Source organism: Thunnus thynnus, chromosome 1, assembly GCF_963924715.1.
Source record: "Thunnus thynnus chromosome 1, fThuThy2.1, whole genome shotgun sequence".
Lineage (NCBI taxonomy): Eukaryota > Metazoa > Chordata > Actinopteri > Scombriformes > Scombridae > Thunnus > Thunnus thynnus.
In genome coordinates this window covers 29,943,041-29,967,825 of record NC_089517.1, presented here as the reverse complement: position 1 = coordinate 29,967,825, position 24,785 = coordinate 29,943,041, and the positions used below count along the sequence as shown (strand labels likewise).

The following is a 24,785-nucleotide window of genomic DNA, read 5'->3' as shown; positions in this document are numbered from 1 at the left end:
CTCGGCCCAAATTACAAATGCTCTCCTAAAACTAACTAATTGAAAACAAACCAAAATTTGAAAATTCTATCAAACTGCTATCACAGAAGCACAGGAACGGATTCACTCTCCTAATTTGTAACTAACGTTAGCCCATGTTTAAAATGTCTCAGCTGCCTTTGGAAAAAAAGGCCCTTCTCTGGGCTAGTGGATTCACAGCCTATTGTGAAGATATGATAATTATTGTTTGCCTGCCTTCCCTCCCCCGCTCACCATATTATTCAAGGGAGCTCAGCAAACCCCTGGGGATGTCTTGGAAATGAAGCGATTTTGAAGGGAGTAAGAAAGAGGCAGAATCCAATGCACTGGTGTGTGAGAAGGGGACTGTTATTGAGACAAGTACCAGTTACATGCTGACCTTGTCCAGTATCAACACTGTCTTTACACACAGTTACAATGGATTTCCATTCAAATCATTGAGAAACAGCACACACTATAATAATGCCAACATGAATGGTCTTATATCCCTGCAAAGTATCTTTTTTCTCTTATAGAATTACTCCATAGAAAACATACAAATTTATTTCTTATATCTTGTAAAGAACTGAGTTCTATTAATATTTATCAGTGGTTTATGATCAATAGCTAACAAGGTGAAGAAATACCTCATAGAAATTATGGCTGACATAACTTGAAATAAACCAGTTCCTTCAAATAAATATTTGTGATTGATAGTTTAATTCTGAACAGAGACACAAAGAAATATATAATACTTCATACAAAATTATGGCTACTATCATATTAGTGATGGAATGTCTCTGGATTCGTCTTCATGGCCGAGCAAAACTCAAACATTAAATCACGGTTCCTATTGTGAGCTGAAAACAACTTTTCAAGAACTCCATACCGATATGCATTTATTCTATGGACAGTTTTCAAAAGCAGTGGGTTTGTAAGCAAAATACAAACAAAATTAATCGCTGCTATTGTAACTCATAAAAAAGTATAAAAGAGCAGAAATGCACTATGTGATATAGCAATCCACAGGTCGTTTAACAATGTTTTAATTAAAGCCTCACATATTAAAACTTTACAACAGGTGATATGAAAAATGTACAACATTTTCTTTTTTTTTTCAGGGACTTCTGTACAGCTGGCAAAAATACCTCCGATGCCTTTTCTGTTGGCTTTGGCAGTGCAACAAACTGGCTCTGCTAGTTTTTCTTTTTCCTTTTTTAAAACAATGACGGTATCAAGGAGCAGAGTAAAAATACATCAATCCCCAGACCATCTGCCTTGATCCTGAAATTTGTATTTACCATAAAATATCCCCTTTGTTACACAAAATAAAAACATAATTTAATTGTTAAACATCTGAAGTAAAAACAAATAGATTAAAGAATCATTTTTGGGGGTGCCAGTTACACGCTTTTGGGCAAATCATCTGGAGGGTAGATTACTGGATAAAGGAGGTCTCATCTCTCCCCACTCTACAAATCATGTACAGCAGATTACAGCTACAGTTTGATGATGATGTGATGACATAAATGATTTATGGCAGTTTCTGTCTCAGTCTGTTCAGTCATTCATCCAGAGATCTGCGTCCCAAGACCTTTTACTTTCAGTTCCCCTTACTCTTCAAGACATTGTCTGCATTTGTGACATGGTTTAAATGTGTTCAAATATCACTCGGCTTCCAACGTGTGATGATTTGATCAACGATTTCCCCAACGGCATTGTTGAACAGTTAAATCTGAGAGAATGATGGGTGAAAGAGAAAGGTTGGAGGAAAGAAAGTCTTGCTATATACTGGCCAGTGTGGGAACAAAGACTGATGTGTGGGTTACTGGTTTCCAGCAAGGATCCTGTGAGTCATTCAGTCCAGGCGAGAGCTGATAAAAATCCTTTTGTTGAAATGCATTCAAAATGTTCTTTCGCTGCGCTGAACTGACAACTCTGGCCTCATAAATAAAGCTTTATTGTTAAATAAAACAGTGAAAGACACACGTCTTTCAACATATTGTGTGCCCAGTCAGTTTAAATTGACAATTGAAAGACCTCACAAACAAACAAATAAACAATCACTGGGCGCTCCTGCTAACAGGCTTCTGTCATAGCTCAGCCTATTTTATAGACAAAAACCCAGCAAACATGTTTACCCCCTGTACACCCGAGTGCATATCCGTCTATAACAATGGACAAGTTCTTTGTATAACATTCTAAATCTTACACACTTCTTAAGTGCAACTTAGAAAAGCAACGTGGAATGATGCTTTTATTCTATTCCTGTTCTTTGAGATAGGATTTCCATTTGGCTCAGTAAATGCTGACCTGGGACAGGACCTGGGCATGGGCCTGGATTTGGGAGGGGTGTGGTTGCTGCTGTGGAGCCGGCTGGGGGCTACCGAGCGATGCAGAGCCTCCCACTGAATGGGGTGTACCAGGAGAGTGCTGGGGTGGGGAACACTGGGATTGGTGCTGCTGCTGCTGCTGCTGCTGCTGCTGCTGCTGCTGCTGCTGCTGTTGTTGCTGCTGGAGATGTTGGATTTGCTGCTGATGCAGCTGATGCTGCATCTGCATATGTTGCAGCTGCATCTGCTGCTGCTGCTGTTGCTGCTGCTGCTGCTGCTGCTGCTGCATGTGGTGCTGCTGCAGCTGTTGCTGGAGATGGTGCTGGAAATGCTGATGCTGCATCTGCTGCTGGATCTGCTGGTGATGCATCTGCTGCTGCTGCATCTGATGGTGCTGGAGGTGCTGTTGCATTTGCTGCTGCTGTTGCTGCTGCTGGAGCTGCTGCATTGCATGCTGCTGCACTGGCTGCATGGGTGGGCTCATCTGAGACACCGCTGTGGACTGGGCACCTGCAACCATGGCGCCTCCAGCGCCCATCTGGCCAAGCAGCTGTGGAGGCATCCCGGAGGGCATGTTTTGGTGGGAAACTGTAACCGAGGTCACGATCTGACTGCCTCCTAGTCTCATCTGCAGAGGTTTTGGGGCAATGGCCCGTGGCAGGGCTTGTTGGAGAGCCTGGGCAGCTGATGGCATGGAAGGGTGCTGGTTGAGGGGTGAAGGCAGAACCAGGCCTGGGGACAGGCTGGTGGAGGCCAAGGTCTGCTGTACTGAGCGGATAGTCTGGGCCTCAGCTGATTCTGCTGCAGCCTGGATGGAGAAAATGTATTTTAAAGTTAGACCTCGAATTGCTTTGGTTATTTTATATTTACAACAGAGCTGTCTATAACTTCACAGTGTGTCATATAATACAAAGAATTCTTAGTCATTTAATTCATGTTTCATTCATATTCACACATTTTTCAGGTAAAGAGGAGAAACAGTTTCTCACCTTGGAAACCAGGCTAGCACGGTATGCGGCAAGGGCCTTTAAATAATCTTTCTTAGCAGCTTCTGTTTTGCTTTTGTAAACCTGTGATGACACAAAGGTATTCGTGAATGTACAAATAAAGCTTATTTTTAAATAGCAACAATTTTTATCACATAAGCCAGAATACATTATATACACCTATGTTTTATGTGTTAGTTTCTTGCCAGAATATAGCTGCAGCTGAATGAATCTACAGTTTAAATAATCAAATTTTGCTGTACCTGCTTCTGCTCCTCTCCAAGGCCGTCCCACATGGATGCCACAATCTTGGACACTTCTCCAAAGGTGGCGTTGGGGTTCTGACCCTTGATAGCGGCCTGTGTGTCTCTGAAGAACAGGGCATAAGCTGATACCGGCTTCTGAGGCTCATTGGGATCCTTCTTCTTCTTCTTCTTAGGAGTCTTGGGCTTCTTTGTGGCATCTATTGGGGCTGGTCGCTTCTCTCCAATGACCTGCAATGATTGCAATAATCTCACTAAGATAAAGAAATTTACAAAAATGTCCCTCACATGAGCAGTTAATCCCCTGAATCATTAATCAGTGAATACATTTGTTGTAAATGTAGGCACAGCTGTTCACTGTAAAGCGAGGTGCTTCTAATAAAAATGTCCACCATATGGCTTGCACTGCATCCAAATCATTTCTAACTCTTTGCTCACCCTGTTGCCATCGTCCTGGTCGTCTTCGTTGATGGAGCTGGAGGGAGAGGGAGTGGCGGACTTGCTGGCAGGTGGTGATGGGGAAGTATGGGCGATGTTGGGTCCTGCCATGTTTAGGCTCAACTGTGCGTTGAGTTGGGACTGGTTGATGGTGGTCAGCTGATTCCGTGATAGCATCCCATTGGGGCTGTTCATGCTGATGATGGACTTCATCACCATGGCTGGGTTGGATGGGTACTGGCGAAGATGGCCCGGTCCAACATTCTATAAAAATGACATAAAAGTGAGGGGTTGTTATGATAGTAATAAAATAATAATACAATAACTTCAGTAGGGCGAGCTGCACAGATTTGCACCTGATTTTTCCAGTTGAAAGATCTGTCTCTGCGCTCACTGTGACACCCTGCTGTCCAGTGTATGAAGCTTATGAAGCTGTATCCTTTTACTAGAGAGAAAATCGGGTCATTGGATTCTGTGGATTGTTATGTGGCAGATCACATGTCATGATGTCCTGGGTCTTAAATGTCTTGGTTACAGGCCATGATAAATTATCTTGACACCCGAGGACCTAACTTTATAAGCCAGTAATAGATGGCTACACAGCTCACTTGATTCATTTCAAAACTCTATTGTATGGAAATCTGTGACACAGCTTTTGACTGCCCAGTCCCTGGAGGGTAACAGTGGACTCAGTTCCCTGCACTGTGGTACATAACTTCAAATGCCACAATAAAAAGACTGTTCAAGTCGCAGTTTGTATGCATGCACCTTCATGTCAGTTTAGTTTGAGGGGCCCAGCAGCCTGAGGAGCTCTATACATTTTGATGTAATGTAACTTTAAGGTTATAACTCTGTGAAAGAGGCGCCTTTCATAGATCATGTTTGACTGCCAAAGAGTGGAAAAAAATACTTCTCTATAATCAACTCCATAAATCAACTGGCTGAAGGTATGAAGCTTAAGAGCTTTGGACAGGTCCCCTCCCCTCTACCATCCAGGGTATAATGTAATAACATTTTCAAAATCTCTTTTACTTTTCCTGGTAAAACATTAGGTTCTTGAAAGAGTCTTAGAGAAGGTGCAAGCAACATGTTTGCATTGATTGTGGCGAGGATGAAATTACAAGGACTGCCAGCTCCCTAGAGGGAAGACTGATCAGAGAGCCAGCAGAGCTGACATGGAACAGAGAAGGGGACGTGAACACAACAGAAAAGGTGATTTGTTCTCCCTCGGTACATCCATCTGGTATTCAGCAGCACAAACTCAATCTCTCCCAACATCAACACATCATAAACCCACGCACCTGGCTTTATTGAAAGAACCTTATGAATGCCTGTCTTCAAAAACAATATTGTAACACCATTTCAGACAGAAACATATTGGATCTACAATCCATTTCTTTCTCATATGCCATGTCTACTGCTTATCATAAATACAATCTATGAAGTGCGAGCGGATTTATATTTACATGTGCAAGGAAGATTCTGCAAAGGTGAAGCAAAGGTGGGGGAAGAAATTGAAGACGTATTGTGACGATTCTTCAAATATGGAAGCTCTCAGTTTTCTCTGAAATAAAAGCTGAAATAAACAAGCCCGTGACCAAATGACTGTGATTTACATATCTGCAACCCACCATGTTCCAAGTGCTATTGTCATCTTCATTACTGAGAACACGATGGCTCGCAGTTTGCTCTCTGCTCGCTGCGAACATCAAAGATGCACACACTGAGCTCATTAGTCGTGGCCATCTGTATAATAACACTTTTGCTCAATCCCAATGATGCAGTTTTGACTTAGAGCAATGGCCCGTTCTGCCATTTGTTTGGAATATGGTGATTTCTTCAAAATGGCCTTTGGATGTTGTGCATTTAAAAAAAAAAAACAGGCACTGATGACCACAGTTAAATATCCAACACTTAATCATATCACATTCAACAGTCTGCTAAATGTCTTATTTTACCAGACATTGTAGCAATAGTATTTTTCTCTTTGCATCAGAGAAACACCAGCTTTAGTACATGTCTAATTTGAAAGATAACAGCTAATAACACACTAGCAAAAGAAATCATCTTAAGTAACAGTTGCCTTGATTGTGAATATAAATCTGTTACTGGAATGTTTATTTATTCCCTCTGCCTTCTCATTTGCATTTTGATTGCAGTATTGTCAGCAGTCACAGCAGACATCTAACTAGATATTTTGATAGTCATCGTAAATCTGCAAATAAGTCCTTATCTTGAGTACACAGTGGCCAGATGTGCCCTCCTTAGTCAGGTTTCTGTGTGTGTGTGTAGGTGTGTTGTCTGTCTGTGCATGTGTTTGCACATCAAACACTAACAAGCTGAAATCTACTCCATAATCAATAAAGGGTTTTTTAATGTAAATTCAGTCTGTAGTATTCCCTATTGTATTGCTTTTAATGTGAAAGCTGAAAAAGCTGGCCACAACATAATGCTGTCAACAATATGCTGCAAAAAGGAAAAAAAAAATAGCTTGTTTTGTACATTGTTGTTGGCCTCATCCGCTTTTAACACCGCAAACACTCCAAACAGAGCCACATTAAGCAGTCTGAAAACTAGCAGATGGAAAAAAAACCAAACACGATTGACAATGTGTGAAACCCTTTCCACAATAAACATTGGCCAATAAACACAGCAGCTGGACTCAAAATGCAACATTATGCATTCACCAAGTGCGGTGATAAAAATCTCAACACTGATGTCAATGAAAGCAAGCTCGAGTCTGTTCTTTAAGATACTGAAAATCAGAATTTGGGGAGAATTTATGAACAGTGGCACCATGTACTAAGCTGTAACAGGCTGAAAAGAATGTTAACAAGTTCAATTTCCATTCAATCAATGCCAGAGCTCTTGGAAATGTTCCATGGCAGGAGAGGGGTAAAATCATCTATATGGTAATTATAAGGATGAATCCCCCAGTAACTTTCGCCAGCATGAAAGGTCAGTCCTATTAAAGATAGTTTATCAGTGCTCTGCACATATTCCTTTACTCGGCTTCTAAACGGGTACATCGTTTTATTTTTTTCCTCCATTTTCAGCAAGCTGCTGAAGTCTGTGCTTAAGCCAAATGAGAAAAATGGAATTTTGAATGCCGGTAAAGGCTATAATAGCATGAAGATAAATTGTTTTCTTTCCCCTGCCCTGTCTCAGTCAAACACACTTCTCTCTCTTTCTCTCTCTGTGGTGTGCAAACTCAGTCCATCTATCTTCCCAACCTCTAACCCCCACTTAAAAACAAATCTCTCTCTCTCTCTCCTCCACACCTCAGACCGAGGGGCCACTAGGTTCCCTCCCCTTGGTCCAGTACGGCCACTGACCCATACCCCCCTCCACCATTTCTCCTGATGCATTATGGGTATTTAAAACTTGTCCAACATGACATCACTTCATTTTGAGAGCTGCCTGAGAAAAGTAAATTACAGAATCAATCATGCAGAAGGTCAAGCTGAGACTTCATTACAAGTATTGCATGCCTGCATGAATATCTTTCATTTCTGACTGACCCAATATGTCACAATAGCTGTCTGTCGAGGGAGAGAAGAAAAAAGAAACGGAGCGAAAAAAAAATCCACTCTCTTAAATTGATGTACAACTCATGTCAGTGCTTCTTGGCTTGGAAGGTAGATAAGAGGGAAGTGTAGAAAAACATGCTTTCTGCAACAGTGCTCACATTTTCCATTTGATTCAGGATATAGTGGTTTTTGACCAGTCAAAACCAAGGGTATTATATTCACTGGCAATCTACACAATATCAAGGCATATCAAATCATGTGAACAACAAACTACAAATGGCTTTTTCAGCCTCAGTTTCATCTTGCATGATCTAAACACACTATTTTATATTGGATATTAGCATATCTTTGCTGCTGTAAAGCTAATGGCATGTGAAACAGCTAGCTGGTAATGAAAAATTTAAAATACATCACCACATAGTGGTAAATGTAATAAGACGGCAGGCCTCATATCTCCTAAATATTGATTCTAACATCTAATACAACAAGTTTACTACTGTCGGTTTCGAATTCAATCATGGAGGACACAGAGCCCATTTCAGTACATGCTTGCATGTGTCAAGAAAAACCTAAAACGTGGTGAAGGCACCAGGTGTTTTTTGAAATAGAACCCAAAGACCCTTGCTGTGCGGCAGGGAGAAAATCGAGAAGAAATTGTGAATAAAGCAATACTGGCAGCTCTAACTCCAGTACTATTTGGCACTATTGAGACTCAATCACAAATCAGGAGGACACATGCTGGGAGACAAAAATGAGAGTCAGAAGCTTGTTAGGAGAGCAGATTAAATAAATAATGACTTCAGATTCAGGGCTTGCCAGGCACATTGCAGCTGAGAAAATGTATTTCTCTTTGTAGAAGCCCGGCATCTGTGGCCAATTTGCAAGACATACGCTGAACATTATGGGAGAAGAATTAGCAGAACACTTGGCAATGCAATGACATGGAAGAAGCTTTTGAAAATAGCTCAGGTATATTCACTGGTTGGGTTTCTCATTAAGTTCTGATAAGGGACAGGCTTTTGCAGACACTAAATATTCTCCACCAGTAAGCTAGTATGGAGGAAGAAAACCAAGACAAGTGTTTGGGAAATATGAGCATGGTGGCTTGATGAAAAATGTAATTGCAATAGTGCACGGTTTATTTGTTTGCCCCTGCAGCCATAACAAATAACACAGAATGTAATCATGTATATAAGGTTGTCATTCCTTTATCAGTGTGCTGACAAAAATGACAAAACACCCCTCTTAGGGCCTTCGTAAATCATTGTCTCTGTATATAGAATGCACTGAGAACAGCACTGTTACTTATCTCATTTAAAGTTGCGTTCTCTTTTCAAGGCTGTGATAAAACCGTAGATGAATAGAATTTCTATAGGCATTGTCACTAGACTTTTGGGGATCAATCCCATTTACAGGAAAAATGAAGGGCCACCACAAGCCGTCCTGCAGTACAATGTGTGATGACTGATAACAAGTGAGTAGTGTGCTGACGACAATGCCACGAGGCAAGGAGCAGAAACCCACATTCTCCCCTCAGTTTTTAATAGAGTCTCCACACAATCAGAGACATGAGCCATGCAAATGGTGTTAAAGAGGAATAATGTTTGAGAATCAAATCTAATCCTCCAGCAAGTCGTGAGAACAGTCAGGAATGTAATTGTGTCAAGGTTCCGTTTCTTCCAGATGTAGAAAGCTTAACTGACCATGAAATGAAAATTCTTTAGGCAAAAGCCTTCTGGGGCTCACTTACTGTATGCAGCAGATATATTTTAAAAGCTGCAATTATTTTACATGCCAGAAGCATGGAAGCAGGAAAGAGAGCTGTAAAATTTTATAGCCCCTTCACATATGGAATGTAAATAAATATCTGTAATATCGGTGTGATTCAACAAATGTGTTGGAGAGAAGGAGGGTGGGGGGTGGGGGGAGTCTAAAACACATTTCATTTATTCACACAGTTAAAATGGTCATGGCACCTCTTCTCAGCGCAATGTGTTTTGTGGTTCACGAAGCAAATTCAGCATCAATATCATCATCTCTCCGCTCATGCCTTTGTCCTTTCATTTCTTTTCTCCTAAATGAATCTTCCATTTTTGTAATAGGTCTGTAAGACAACTAGTCAGCCAGTGACATTTCCATTTTTCCTCCTCAATGCTTCTATGATTGTGGCATTTGAAAATGCCTTTCCACCCCGAGACAACAATCTCACAATCTATAGCACATAACAGTATAAACATAAAGAGAGTGATTACTCAGTCTACTGTTGCATGTTTGACCATCCATATCAGAGGAAAGGAGGATTAAGCTAAAACTATGTTCATCATGTTCTCACTATAATTCTCAATCACAAAGGTTTTCTGCACACACACAGAGCTGAACTTCAACTCCAAACAAAGCACCGTTTCTTTTTTTCAAGACCTCGTGTGACACTGGACAGAAGCATGGATCAGCATTTACAGTAGAAAAAAAAGGTTTCTAGAGGCAACATGAATTATATATGAGCATGTGAAACTGTGGCACTTTTGGGTCCCATTTTCACTGTCCTTCTGGGGCTGAATGCGCTTTGTACTCTGACACCTGTGATCTATTCACATCTGCTCACCTTACAGAGGGGATCATCCACGGTCTGTGTGCTTTTTTTAAAAAAAAAAAAAAATCCTCACAGTAAGTAACATAATATCATGACATTTACTCAATGTGATCATATACCTCCTGTGTGGTAAACAAGGCCAGATGCTGTGCCAGATGCACTGACAACAGGAGGCTTACAAAAACTGTGAAGGTGACATTATGGTTCAGTAAAAGAGCTCATTTAAGAACTGTACGCTTCTGATATCAGGAGTATCCAGTAGTATATATTACTAAATCATATCTCTTACAGCGGCTACACCCTCAGAAACCACATCTGGAGTTGCCGCTACAACTGTGGCGGTGCTAGTGTAGGATTTCTTTGTGTTGACAAATGAGGATAAGAAGCGGCCGTGATCAGCTCACATGGCAGAAAATAAATAGACTTTGTTATTAAAAGGTGCGTATGCATAGCAGTACTCACCACAGGTTGGCCATTGTTGACAGACATCCCTTCCTGGTCCATCATGTTGCGTGAGATGGTAATAGAGGGCAGATCCAGGCTCTGAGGGGGGAACTGAGGGATTAAATGACCCCTGTGCTGGGCTGGAGGCTCTGGCATTGCTGGGAAAGGTGAATCCACTTCCGATAGGCCCAGGCCAGATTCCGTCTCAGGTGGAGGTGTGATGGGAGGAATCTCAAATTCCTCGTCGCCCAAGCTTGGCGTATGAAATGTCTATAAAAAAAAAGGGAAGAAGAGGAAAGCCATGAAATCCAGCAACACAAAACAGCCAGGAAGCATTCACAGAGGTGGGCTTTATCTTACATGCAGGAAGGAAACCTTCAGGGATTAAATCAGACAACTTTGTTTAAGAGAGGGAGTGTTTTAGTAGAGTGGTAATACACTTGTCTGTAAGTGCACTAAGATGTAACATTTCCTAAACCTATTAAAGTCCACTTTGAGGAAAAGAAGGAAAAAAAAGGCAAGTGCAGAAAAAGACGTCAAAAGCAAAAATATCAAGCAGCAATCATGGGAGAGAGAGGATACATGATAAAAGCCCTTAATCTTAGGGATGGAAGATGTTGGGTTGAAGTGCAGTGAAAATACACGTCACAGGGAGATGGGTTTAAAGAACATTTTCAAAGATTATTACGCTTGGCCAGAAGTGTTTCTTTTTGTTCCCCTTGCCTGCACCCTTAAATCTGCTCATCAAACAGCCTAATCCTTCTGCCTTTCGAATTAAAGCTTTTGGTCACACTTAATTTGCTTATGTGCCTTCTTGGAGATGGGACTGTTCACCTACTTGGGTCTTGTTTTCATCCGCACATTGCATTAAGCTACTCTCTGGAAAGCCAATATATTCATATCCTCACAATGACCACACTGCAGGTCCACATAAATGAAGCTGAACACAGGGCCAAACACCACGATATCTAAGGTGCTAGACTTGGCTTGCTGCTGTTAAATTACTGAAAACCTCTTCAAAGCATGGATCTCTTACCAAAAATGAAATTATTTTAACTTCTAGCACTTGGGTGCCTGAAGGCATAATAGCATAGTGCAAAATCATGTTAAACTCCTAGCACTATAAGAAATGTTTAACAGCATGTCTTTTCTATTGGAAATAAAGATTAAAACAAAGCTGGCTCTGCATTGAGAGACTATTGGAAAATACAAAAACTAAGTGCTTCAGAGGTCGATCTCAAACACTACTTTCTTTGCCATGCGTCACTTTTACAGCACTGTTTAAGAGCTGCCTCCACTACCTGAAAATTCTCAAGCAATCCTGGCATGAAAATAATTGGCCCAGAGGACAAAATGAGGGTAAATAGGCATTTAAACCAATTCGAGCAAGGCACCGATGAGTCTCCTGCATGTCGATTCACCTTTTCACACACCTGCATTTCATTTTCAGAGGGATTGTTGAGTCCTGGAGATGATCCTGCATCACTTTTTGAGATAAACCCAGCTTCTTTGAAAGGGGAGCTGGTTTTTCTCACACTCTTCGCTTGCTCATTCTTAACAAAATGTGACAACATTACAGCGTTTAGTCACATGTAAAACATCATACTGTACCATGCAGTTTCAGCATGGCTTGTCCAATAGGAATTGAACTCCTAAGCTGAATAGAGGTGAAGTTGTACTAACCTCAAACCTATAAACCTGATATTAAGAGTTGCATGACCTTCCAGTAGAGCTACCTACAACAACAACAGAGCTAATCAAGCTTGTCTTCCCCGTCTTGCTTGGCTCTGTCTCTCTGTCTCCAGTAGGGGATGGAATAACAGACGGGAGACAACGGAGGGAATATGCCAACATAGCCCTTGATTAGGGAGTATTAATGTTCCCCTTGCTTGCTTTAGCACACAGACACTTGAAACTAATTCATTGCCTACTCAGGGCAGCTGTCTTGACAAGCACTGATGAATTCCACTGGCAGAGGCAGCTAATAGAGTTTTCATCCCCGCCTTTCTTTCTCTCTTCCTGCTCCCTACCACTGTTTCACTTTTCAATGCTTGTTTCACAGCTAGAGAATCAGTTCTCCTTTCAGAAGGAGCTAAGGTCATATTCATCACAGCCCTGGCCCCTGGCTTGCAGAGTACAGAATAAATCATGAGCACCTTCAGTAGGAACCATTTACTATGAGTCCTCTGCTGTCATATTATGCTTCAGTCCACTCAAAAACCTCTGGAACTTAGTTCACAATAATGCCTGTTCAGCAGCATGTGAATCAAAACACAACGTGTTTAGAAAGTTAATAAAACAAAACTGTCATGAGTCATGGACGAAAAGTTCCAGTAGCACACAGACAGGACCACAGGTCCTCCATCTTCACAGGGTTCATTTATCTTTTCCAACTTCCCCTGTGGGGCAGGGTCAATCTACAAACCAGCCTTGAGACCTAAACCTTGTGGTCTCGGTCTCATCTGTATCATATCATGCAGCAATCTGAAAAATCTGGCACACTATTATAACTTCTGTGACAGAAAATCTCAGCCTTGTCCAGTACAGTCAAATACACAGCACAGTCCGGAATACGTTTGCTACATTTATCCACATAAGCCTTTGCAACGATGCTTTTTTAGGAAGGAAACACTTCACTTACAATTTTTTTGCTCTTGCTCTGCTATAGATACTATTTGCTGAGGTACCAGTAAGTAGATTTCCTGTGGTGTAACATTGTGAAAGGGTGAATCAGGGCAGATCTAATAATAGATCTGTTAGAGTTAGTGTGTCACAGAGACACAAAGCTGTATATCGGCAGAATGACATTATGATTATGGTTTGGTTTCTATATGAGCAACAAATGTTCTCTCACAAGTAAGTGAGATTCAACACACATTTCCCAAAACAGCAGATCAACCCCTTCACAGGATCAAATTGGATGATTTTGTGAACTGGATTAACAGAAACAAGAGGAAGTACCATCTGATTTACAACAAAGGTGTCATTTATTGAAAGTGAAAAGTTTTTACATTCAAAATTAACAAAAAAAAAGTTTGACTGCAGTTCAGACATATATTGCACATTAAACTATTTCACATTAATGCTGCAGCAACTTTTAAGATGTTTAAATTAAGAAGTAGCCTAAATAACGCTTTAGTCAATCCAAATAACTTGCACTAATAAACATGCACTCTGTCATTATATTGCACATTGAAACAAAGCTACCTCACATCAAATATACTGCACTAGGCCTACAGGGTTACATTAGGCAAGTTTTCTGATTTTTTTGTCCTTCAATGTGTTATATTTGTTAAAAAGCAAATAATTAAAGTGCCAATCTTCCTGAGATGCTCATCTCTGTGGTCAAGTAAGTGATACTGCACTGGTTTAGGACACTGTGTCATTCCACTTGTCTCTTTACATTGAACCTTGTGTTTGTTTGTTTGCTGAGTCAGAGGGCAAGGTCTCCAAATGCCTTGAGTTGGAAAAATGCTTCATCATCCTCCTCCCGGTCAGATTCACTGCTCTGAAACACCTCAGATAAAACATCAAAAATAACATGTGCTTCTTCATGACTCTCTACTTGTACGTTACAGAGAATATCCTCCACTGTGAATAGAATGTGACTTGCTCCTGTCACTTCTAGGATTATTTCTGTTGTGATGTTCCTATTTTCAGTGGAGGTGCAGTAAATACTCAGTTTTCCATAGACTTCGTCATGTGTTAGCAGTTCTCTCTTGTTCTCCAACAGAATGTGGATGGCTCTCCTCTGCTCATTACTGAACTCCCTTTGTCTGATGACAATAGGCATGTTGTCAATTTCACTTGCATTGCCATCACAGCAAGGGTTACAGTTGCAACATTGTGCACATATGTCACAACATGAATGTGCAGGGGAGCCAGGGTCCAGTTTCTCTGCATCAAACAGATCCAACAATGTGACCCTCCTGCATTCAGTTGTATTGGTGACATTCTGCTTCATCTTTGCAGAGATCCCCAGCACCTGTAAACCATGGAAGAGAATAAGGGAATGTGTTTGTGCATTATCTGTCCCTGCTCTGCCATAGGCCTGCATACAGTCAATGCCTCAAGATCTTTAGGAGGGCCATAGTTCACAATGTGGTGGACACACCCATCCCAAGAGCAGAGGTAGCGATGACAACGCATAGGATAGATTAGGGATCAGTGAGGGAATTTGTGATGTGTTGCTTGATTTCACTGTCTGTTTCAGAATAGTACATGTCCACAAGCCAGAGATGCTGTCGCTGTGATTGCCAATATAGGGAATGCTGCTGTAAGTATGGAGCGTAGTTCTGCCACACATCCACGGAAAGGAGCACTGTAACAAAATACTACCAATGATAAATGTCAATATTGGCAAACAGTGTCAAAAAAGTTAATTGACTATTCTATAACACCCCTTTGTTTTGAGTAGAATTAGTAAAGGTGTATAAACCACTTCATTGCCTAGACCAGGGGTTCCCAAACTGTTTCATGTCAAGGACCCCCACAATAGATGCATAATAGACCACGGACCTCTATTAGAGAGGATTTTGTCTTAAGGAAACCCTTCTGATCAAATTTTTATTGTTAGGTGTGAAGATAAAAAAGAAGTCTTTACAGTAAGTCAATGATAAAACTTCAATATCTTTATTTGTTTCTTTGTTGTTCCAAATTTCAAAAAATGGCATAAAAGTTAAAATATTCTATTACCCCTTTTGCTGGGGACCTCCTACAACCCTCTCAAGGACCTGTCTGTCCCTGGACCCCAGTTTGAAAACCACTGGCCAGGAGTCATCAGGTGATGCAACATGTGAAGCAGGCTAAATGTGGGGATGGAGGACAATAAAATGCCAGTGTTATTAAACTTAGACAGGAACTTTTAGCACACATTTGATGTGAATGCTTCTCCCCAGCAAGCAATTTTGCATTTACAAGATATTTGATAGTTGTCTATACATAGACCTGTCAGCTAGGCTAAAACATGGCTAAATTTGGGCTGAAAGTGAAAGTTTAGTAGATGTCTAATCAAATGAAATGATACCAACACTGTGTATTTATTGTTTACTTTGCTTACATGATATCATGAATCTCACAAGCTGTGTAGGCAAAAACTACATTGAACCAATTTAAGTTTGAAGACAAGTTTGTCTAGAATTGGACTAAATCAGGGCTATATCTAGCCTGGCTGTTGAAATTATGGCTATTTCTAGCTGGGTCTCTTAAAGGAGGCTAAATAAACGTAAGAGAATAATGACGATGAGACTTACCACTGAACGACAGTATGGACCTCATCCACAGCCATCCCCACAAGATGTTTGCAAAAATCAATTTGCAAAATCTTTCTCCACTTATCATTTGCCGAACGATGGACAAGAGTCCCTTGGCAATGTCTTCATCTTTATTTTGGTTCTTCGATGCACATGCGGCAGGTATGCCCATGTTATTCAGGATTTTGACCCACTCTTCCATTATAGGGACAAGTGGACTGATCACCAGGACAATGGCATCCTCTGGCCATTGCTTGGGATTTTGTTTGGCTAGCAGCGAACATGTCATTGGTCATACCTGGTATATCAGACTTTTGCCAAACTCTGTCAGCAAGCAAGTTAACGTTTAATGCAAACTGTTACACTGAGTGTAAACTGGCTACTTGTGAAAAAGTACAGTTGTAGTACAGTCCATTCTCACATCTCAGGATGCTAATTGGACTGTAAACAATGATCAGTGCATGGAAGAGGAAGTCTTGGCCCAGATATCCGGTTTAGCCAGCAGCTACACCAGAAGCCCTGAAACATTGGCTGTTGCCCTCAGAGGCTAAATCGTGGTCAGAAGATAGTCGATGGGTTCCGAGATTGTATAGGCCATTGTATCCTATAGGCTGGTGCATTGTGACATGAATTACAGAGCCAACCAAGAGACTCAAGACAAACGTCAAGGTAGAAGGTTGGCTGAGGTGAACTCCACTTTTGTAAGAGAGCAGTACAAACATCACCGTGACCTTTAAGTGAACACCAGACATGTACATGGGGAGCAGGAATGCTTGTGTTTAGTGTCTGTTCAACAGCATAGAAGTGGAGGAGAGAGAAAGAAAAAAAAATTACAGTGGGGGAGGGAAGATGGTGCAAGATCAGTATCAAAGACTAGGCTTGTGTACATTGCCTCTTTTTGTTAATGATGATACAAATTAACATCTGCACCAGGGGCACTGATAATGGAGACATGGCGTTAGTGTCTCATTTGTAGGGGGTATGGAAGATGTCAGCTGTCCACGAAGAAAGGCTGTCTCCCCGGGGAAGAGGTGCCAGATCCTACTGGAACCCACAGAGTGTTACAGTGTTGCACACTGTCTGGTGTCATTTCACATAAAGCCAGTCTAATTCTGCACCAGGAGCAGCTTAGGGGGCTCTGATTGGAGATTAAGAGATGCACAATCCACTTTCTTCGCATCACCAGCCTGATTATCCATTTGAATTGTTCTGAAAGGCTCAGCAGAGCCAAGTGCCAAGCCAGATGCTGGCTTGGGATGTGCAGGCATGTACATGTTAAGGGGTGGGCAAGGGACAGAGAGACACAACAGAGAGAGAGTGAGAGTAGTGTGTGTGTGTGTGTGTGTGTGTGTGTGTGTGTGTGTGTGTGTGTGTGTGTGTGTTTCCATTGGCAGCCACTGGGTTCAGTGGTATGAGGGCAGAGCAGGGCTTGTTACAGAGAGGTCTGATGTAACCAGCACGAGCATCCTGAGCAGGTGTTTGGGAAATCTGCAGTCCTCAGTGCTGATTGGAAGTGGTAAACCTGGATCAACTATACTGCACTGCAAACTGAGAAATCAAATTAAAATTAAAGTGTGGGGTTTATCTACTTCCAGATAAGTATATAAAATCAGATAAGTCAATCATATTAAAAAAAATATGCTTTAATGACATCCACATACTCCCTATACTGAGCTTAGTTTGCAAATAAGTATATTGTAGGATTACGGATAATATCTAATAATGACTTGTTTGTGTACAGTAGTACATTAAGTACAGTTAATGCACAATAAAATGCACTGTTACTGATGTAAAGACAAAATACTGGGAAAATAGTAAAAGGACAACAGAACTTTATCTCTGTGGTAAATAGTATCTGTTTGTTTATATACAGTATGCACATTGTTTAACTCCATATATAATAAATGAAACCCCACAACAATGTTTACAACAATACACACACAGGGAGATGACTAGAAGATGTTTATCAGTGAATTTTCTCTTACGATGTTATGTCCCTGTGCTGCCACGGTGCTCTTTCAATATCAGGACAAAGAGCAAGAAAAAGCTTTTCAGGCAATATTCCCAGTCCTTCAATAAACGTAGTAATGCAATTCACAGATGCAATAACCAAGACATGTTAAAGGCAGCAGCATGCAATTACTGCATATAATAGGCCTCAGAATCAATAGAGGCAGGATTGAGGATCCTGTTTCAAATATCTAGACAGGCAGAGTGCAGCTACTCAAATGACAACATCAACCATGGCACCCCTAATCAACATTATTTCAAATTTGGATCATTTGTAGTCCATTTCTACATATTTATAGTTCATTACACGTCTCTAATTTGATTGGGAGAGTAAAGTGATACATCTGAGTGGAACACAATCTCAGTGTACAGTATCCTTTTCCCTGAGGGAAGCAGTCAAGCTTTCCCTGCTAGGATGTATGCTTTACCAGGCGCACCAAGGTCATCTTATCTCATCCTCTAAGTGCATAAGGTAAATGATACACCGGACATTTAAACAGCAAAGCAGGTCTGCTGTTCTGATGCAAAAGCATTCTGCCTCTTACACAAAACATGCACAATTTAACTATACAGTATGTGTTATGCAGACCAATAGTAGCCTGATATAAACAGATGGACATTTAGCTTTAGGACCTTTTGCACAAAAATAACTATTGTATATGCATACTGTATATTAAATAAGAGTTAAAGCAACAGGATCCAGAAAGGATATGGAGCAAGGTACAAGAGAGGACATGCTGTAGCATTGTAGCTAGGCTAGTTGAATCTTTCTATGAAGGCAATAAAAATGTGTATAAATCCAATTGATAATTCAAAGCCAAGCCATACAATGCCTTTGTCCCCTACTATTTATTTTTTTTACATCTTCTAATGATATTTTTTCCAGACCTAATTTGAGAAAGAGGTGTAACTCCATAGAAAAGAGGGAGTGTATCTTCATAAGGGGCCCCAACCAATACTGGATTTTTGGGGTTGATGCCGATACCAATATTAGGGAGTAAAAAACTTCCAATTTCTATATATCGGCCGTAAACACACATTTTTTGCAACAATCCCTCAAATGTGGTTATCAAACACTTGTGACAAAGATATGTGATAAAGACATGATATTTTACAGTTTAACAATAAACTTAATTGTATAAAATGGCATCGGTGCACTGAAACAGTAAACTTCACTGAGAATTTAATAATTATAAATAACTATATACATATATAGTAAACTTGAATTAACAAAAAGGATCAAATATACATAAAATGCTGCAAAACAAAAAAATACATCAGCGCATATTGGACAACATATACACCGATACCAATATATCTGTGATAGGCCAATATCAGCCAATAATATCAGCTGACCAATATATTGGCCGGGCTCTACCTTGTAAATTACATAAAGGGTGCCTCTTTTTATACAATACCCTCTGGTTTGATCTGAAAACAAGAGCTAATCAAATGTGTTGACATAAGCTTAGCTGTCAAAATCATGAAGCCCTCATATGGGAGACTTCCCACTGTACCCTCAGCCCAAAGCTGATAAATAAAGTAGATTAGTAACATTACAGAAGAGATAGTGTGAAATCTCACAATTCAAAGTAGAAGTCACTTTAATCTCACTTTTTCTCAGGTTGCTACAAACAAATACTTTGGACACTCCATTGCTTGAAAGGAAAAATCTATGCTTAAGACTTCTTCTTGTCTCTCTCTCTCTTTCTAAGCACAATACCATCTGTGCCCTAACACTGGAAACAGTTGTTCCTTTTGATAAAATGCAAATGAGCTAGGCTGTTTTTTATCAAGGAGTCCCCCTCAGCCCACCCCTTCCCCCTTCCCTGACTGCCACAGTGGGCCCTCACAGCTGGGGGCTGAACGCTCTCCAAGCAGCTTGTGTCGGCGTGGTCCCCGCTGCAGTGAGCCTCAGCAGCCCGTGGATACAGAGGATGCGCCCACTCAGCGTAAATGTGGGGGAAAATTAAACTTCTTCCAGAATTCTCTGTGCCTTTGTGAGGCCACCACTTTATGAACATGAGGCCACACGCTCCAAACACTTCTGTGTAGCTGCCTGAGCTTGAATGTCACAGTTGCATCCCCACTGCCCTTCTGACATGAATGAAAACAATAAGGTTAACAATGATATGTATCTCAGTATTTTGGAGCTGTGTAATGACGCTTTGCTGTGGGTTTTGGAGCAAGATCAATCTCCCCTGCTAAACTGGATGAGATTGGACCGTTTGAACCACAGAGGATGACGGGTATTTTTGGTGCACTTTTCTCTAATGACAGGGCAGCAGAGTGGGTGGAGGGGGAATAAAGCGGGTAAATTTAGCACACTGTTAGGACTACTATGGCTCAGAGAGGCGGTTATATACCTCCAGTGAAAAAAAACTATCCCCTTCTTCCTTTTAAACGTGACAGTACAGTACACAGAGTTATTCCAGCAGCTCCACAGACTCAGATTGCCGGTGACATTTCACTTTTTATAAGTGTCAGCAGATAAAGTGGCTGTGAGAGCGACAGGACTACAGAATCTCTTTGGGCTCCTTCATTATGTCTTTGAAAAGAGGACGAAACCAGGGGGTTATATCTTCACCTTTCTGGGATATCACTTAATGTTACTGGGTGCTGTTACTGGTAAAGACAGTCAGATCAGATGAGCGTCAGCTTCAGAAGTTACTATAAGACAATATAGGATGAGCCTAACTCATCTTTCTGTAGGCTTAGTGTCTTATGTGGGTCTCAGGACAAAAAATGAGCAGGCAACATTTCAGGCAATAAAAGTAATGTTACCTGTGACAGAGATGGAGAAACTGAAATTCATCATTGTAGATATTGTGGAGGGCTTTATGAAATATTGGGCTTATGCTTTATGATATCGGTCTATTTCCTTGAATAGTGAATCAGGAGCCACAGAGAAATATTAAAAAAGAGCAATATTATTTATACAATGACACCTATGAAAAGGCCTAACTAAATGAAAACTATATTTAGGTATTAACAAGTAAGATACCAATAAAGACACATTTACTCACTGTACTTGACTGCATGTGTATTGAAAAGTACTCTTCATTACTTTAATTTTCTATGTTCAAAGGGGGATTTTAATATGGAAAAAGTAAAGAAATACTCACATCACCAGCAGCAAGCAGGGCACCATTGGCCTCCGCCATGTTCATGTAGTTGTTGTTATTCTGGAACTGCGAATGAAGACAAAAAACACTATCAGCTTGCTAGTGTCAAGATAACATCCAGTGTTACTCGAGCTCTCCCTTTCATAATGGACACCTGTCACTCAGACAGATTGTCACACTTGGCACTGAATGTTTACACACTGGGTTAACCCCTTTCTCTACTTGCACAAGTGCATTCTGCCACTTTGCCATTATTGTGACATGACGAGAGGCATGTGAGAGGCCCAGGCCAATTCAAACCAGGGTAATGAGAATCTGGTCTGGCTATTCAGCTCTTATGGGATGGCAATTAAGGATATGTTTGCATCACAAAGCCAAGTATCAAGATGCAGTAGCAGGTTATCAACTTTAAATAACCTATGGGAGAGTGGTGATACTGAGGGGAAATAAGGAGGTGGAGAGTGTTTTTAATATGGGTGGAGTACATTTTTGGTTAATGGGAGCTGGTTTAAACAATTTATTCCATCAGCATATTTTTTTTTATATGTATCCATGCATCCATAATCTGATTTGCGATCATAGCCTTTATTGGTTAATATCAGAGTTGGTCTCAGAGTAATGATGGTGGTGAAATAAGTGCCACACTGTGAAGACACATTAGTGTTTAAGACAGTTGATAAGCTATTAAAACCCTGTACTTTGGTAAGAAATAACATGTTTTCACAACATCCCCCGCCTCTCCCAACCCACACATAGCCTGCTGGCAAAATGGCAGCCACTTCCTTTCTTCGGAGACACAACCATGCTGACAGGTAGGAACAATAGGACATAGAATGAAGAATTATGGGCCAGCAGCTGGGCCCAGGAGCACAATGCACCTCACTGTGAGTGAGGAGTGCAGACCCAGCCTACACGGCTTGGAGGAGAAAGAAGCACAGCGCGTTGTGTTTTCATGAGGTTCCACTGAGAACACTCTCCCTATTTTCAACAAAGCTCTGCAGTAATCTCTTTTGTGTGTTTATTACAAAGTCACTCTCTTAAAACATTATGAGTGATGAAGAACTCCAATAGACATGGGGAAGGAGAGAGAGAGAGAGAAATAGCTTCTTATCTTAGCAGAGGCCAAACAATAGTGGAAACAAATTAAGATCAGAGCGAACTGAGAAGTGCATTAATATATTTTCTAGCCCTTTGTGTTTTTTTCTCTTCTCCTATTCTTCTGAGTGGTTAGTATGCGAATGTAATTACCGAAAGAACTGCTGCTAATCAACTGCGAATGGTATCCATTAATTAGTCTATGCCCTGGAGAGAGAGTGGGGAATCAGCAGCAATGTTAACAGTGTTACGCACCAATGAGAAAGGGAGCCACAAGCTCTGCTAGCAGTTGCTGAAGCAGGTGGTTTGCACTCTCTAGGCCTCCAGTGCCATCTTACCTGGAGCTGTCCCACTAAACTATATCTGACTCGAGCAACGGGATTTACATGTTTGCTTATAAGACCCATACACACAAAGGCCCACATGGCCCTCAAGTGAGAAACATCTGTCAATAGGTAGTACTTCTTCACTTCCCAGCTGTGTGTAACTTTGAGACATGACATGGCTTGGTTACGTCAGCCACTCGGCTGATAATTAACCTTATGCTGGGCTTATCTTGGAAGTGTTACTCCTTCCCTCTTCTTCTTTTAGATAACAAATTGAAGTCTCAGAGATATCCCTCTCTATTCAAGCACTAGGAACATTGTTCTGATTGTGGGGGGAGATAGAGCAGTGCTGTCTCTGTTTCTTCTATCCCCGTGTCTCCCCGGATATGAATACGATTTTCAAGAGTGAGCATACAATTGCACTTCATTGTAAATAGTTCCCTGAGAATACAGACGGATCTGAAATCTTAAATCTACTTTTAATATACTTTTCAGCCTGTTGCATGGGAGGAAGCACACTGAGAAAGGTTTCTGTAAGCGGCGTAGCTTTGTGTCAGATTCCGTGCAAATGTCTTGGTGGCATTAATAGTCACACATTTTCAACTCAATTACTTGCCACATTACGCACCACTGGTTAATGTGCATGACAATTTCACAAGCATGTAATTGTTTATACGTCAGGAAGCCATGTGTCATTAAAACAAACATCACACTGAGAGGTATGGTTGAATTACATACTGTAAGCACAGACATTGATCTGGATCACATTAGCTTCATTAGAGGAAACACAATCAAGTTAAGTCCAAGTGCTAATTAGTGGTGTGAAATTCCCTGGGCTCTGTCTGTGTGAGTCACGTTTTATTGTGTTTCCAGGGCCCTTAAAGAGCAGTTCCAATTCCAAAGAGAACTGTGACTAACATCCCAAGAAATGTCCCCAGCCACCGGTATCAATCTTCACCATTAAAACAGTACAATGTCTCGGCACAGCCCAGGCCAGAGCCCTCGGTGGACAACCAGAGTAGGGAGTGGAGATTGTTATTGTTATTCCCAATTCATTTTTTTGGGTGGGAGGGGGGGAAGGGGCATTTGGTGTTCATGTTCGTGGCAGTGCCGATTGAGTCAAATGCCAGATGAAATTAAGTGTGATTGGAGGGACCACGCAGCTGACGGTAAGGGACCGCAGTAAAATGGGTCAGCACAGACAATGAAGGCTCTGTAATTAAAATGATGTGACGAGCTAGAAGAGAGCTGCGGCGGCCATGAAAGGGACCAAACAACCGTGCGTGTGCACGGAAAGGCACATTGAAAACAGAGATGTACATAAATGAAATGTTTGGGACTGAAATCACTTGATTTTTGTGAAATAATTGTTCCTGAAACACAATAAACTTGCTTTGAAGGTCTAGTACCAGCCCGGGCAGTGATGTTACATGCATTCAAGAAAAGCATTTCCAAAAAAAAAAATCAGCCATGTACTTCTTGTGCTTTGCCTCTTCTGGCAGAAGGGAACCATAGGGAAGCCATAGGAAAAAAAAAGTGCTTTAAAATAGCTGTGGGGAAGGAGGCTTTTATTAACAGAGTGAATTTGCGGTTAAAGGTGCTCTGTAATATGAGTCAGGCACGGCTACATGGCAGAGCAAACACTGGGCACTCAGTGTTTTTATTTCTCCTTCTGCACCACCAGCACATTTCTTCAATAACTGTTTAACAGGAGAGAATTAAGAGCTTACATAGACCCTGATCCTAACGTGAAAAGACTCCACTGTCTGCATGATCGCAGGCAGACAGAAAACCAAGCAACCTCGCAGTGAATGGGATGAATATGAATTTCTCTCTCTTGCTGTAAATGCACAGTACTGCCATTCTTTTTCGTCTGTCTGAGTAAAGATAATACTTTAAGGATATTCTTTGGGTCATAGTGAGGTATTCATTATCAAACAAAACAGTTACAATCAGAATTTAAATCACAAGCATCAGCATGCATACTGCACACTTTTTATTTTTCGGACTAACACCAGTGTAATTTTGACAGTTGATTTTTTCCCCACCTTTTAAATCCCAGTGCAGGAATATTTGTATGAAAGAATGTCCAGTGGGAAATAAGGTGTTTTACAGCTATTATAGCAAACAAAATTATTTCAACCTTGGGGCGAACACAATATTGCACCAACATGACCCCATCTCACCCCCAATATGATGGAGTAACCACACAGATCCTATCAGTAAACATGAACTGGACAACCAAGATCCACAGAATACACGCCTGAAGAGCCTCTGATAGCACAGCTGCCATCTCTGCATGCATACAAATAGAAAAACACGCGCTGGCCAATACCTTCTCATCTGAACATCAAATACGGCTTTGTCAATGGTCATTGAATAATAAAGAATGACTG

At 41.1% G+C, this 24,785-nt stretch overlaps 1 protein-coding gene across 1 annotated transcript in view; it reads right to left on the bottom strand.

Moving 5' to 3' along the window:
* Positions 1–698: 698 nt before the first annotated feature.
* The window catches only part of tox3 (TOX high mobility group box family member 3), a 43,749-nt gene continuing 19,662 nt past the window's right edge, over positions 699–24,785 (bottom strand). Inside the window, exons 2-7 of the mRNA XM_067594980.1 lie at positions 20,969–21,034; positions 10,600–10,851; positions 4,018–4,281; positions 3,580–3,810; positions 3,320–3,400; positions 699–3,138 (exon numbers count right to left, since the gene is read on the bottom strand). Of these exons, the coding sequence (XP_067451081.1) occupies positions 2,296–3,138; positions 3,320–3,400; positions 3,580–3,810; positions 4,018–4,281; positions 10,600–10,851; positions 20,969–21,034 (1,737 nt within the window). The 3' untranslated portion in view covers positions 699–2,295. The remainder of the gene's footprint in view (positions 3,139–3,319; positions 3,401–3,579; positions 3,811–4,017; positions 4,282–10,599; positions 10,852–20,968; positions 21,035–24,785) is intronic.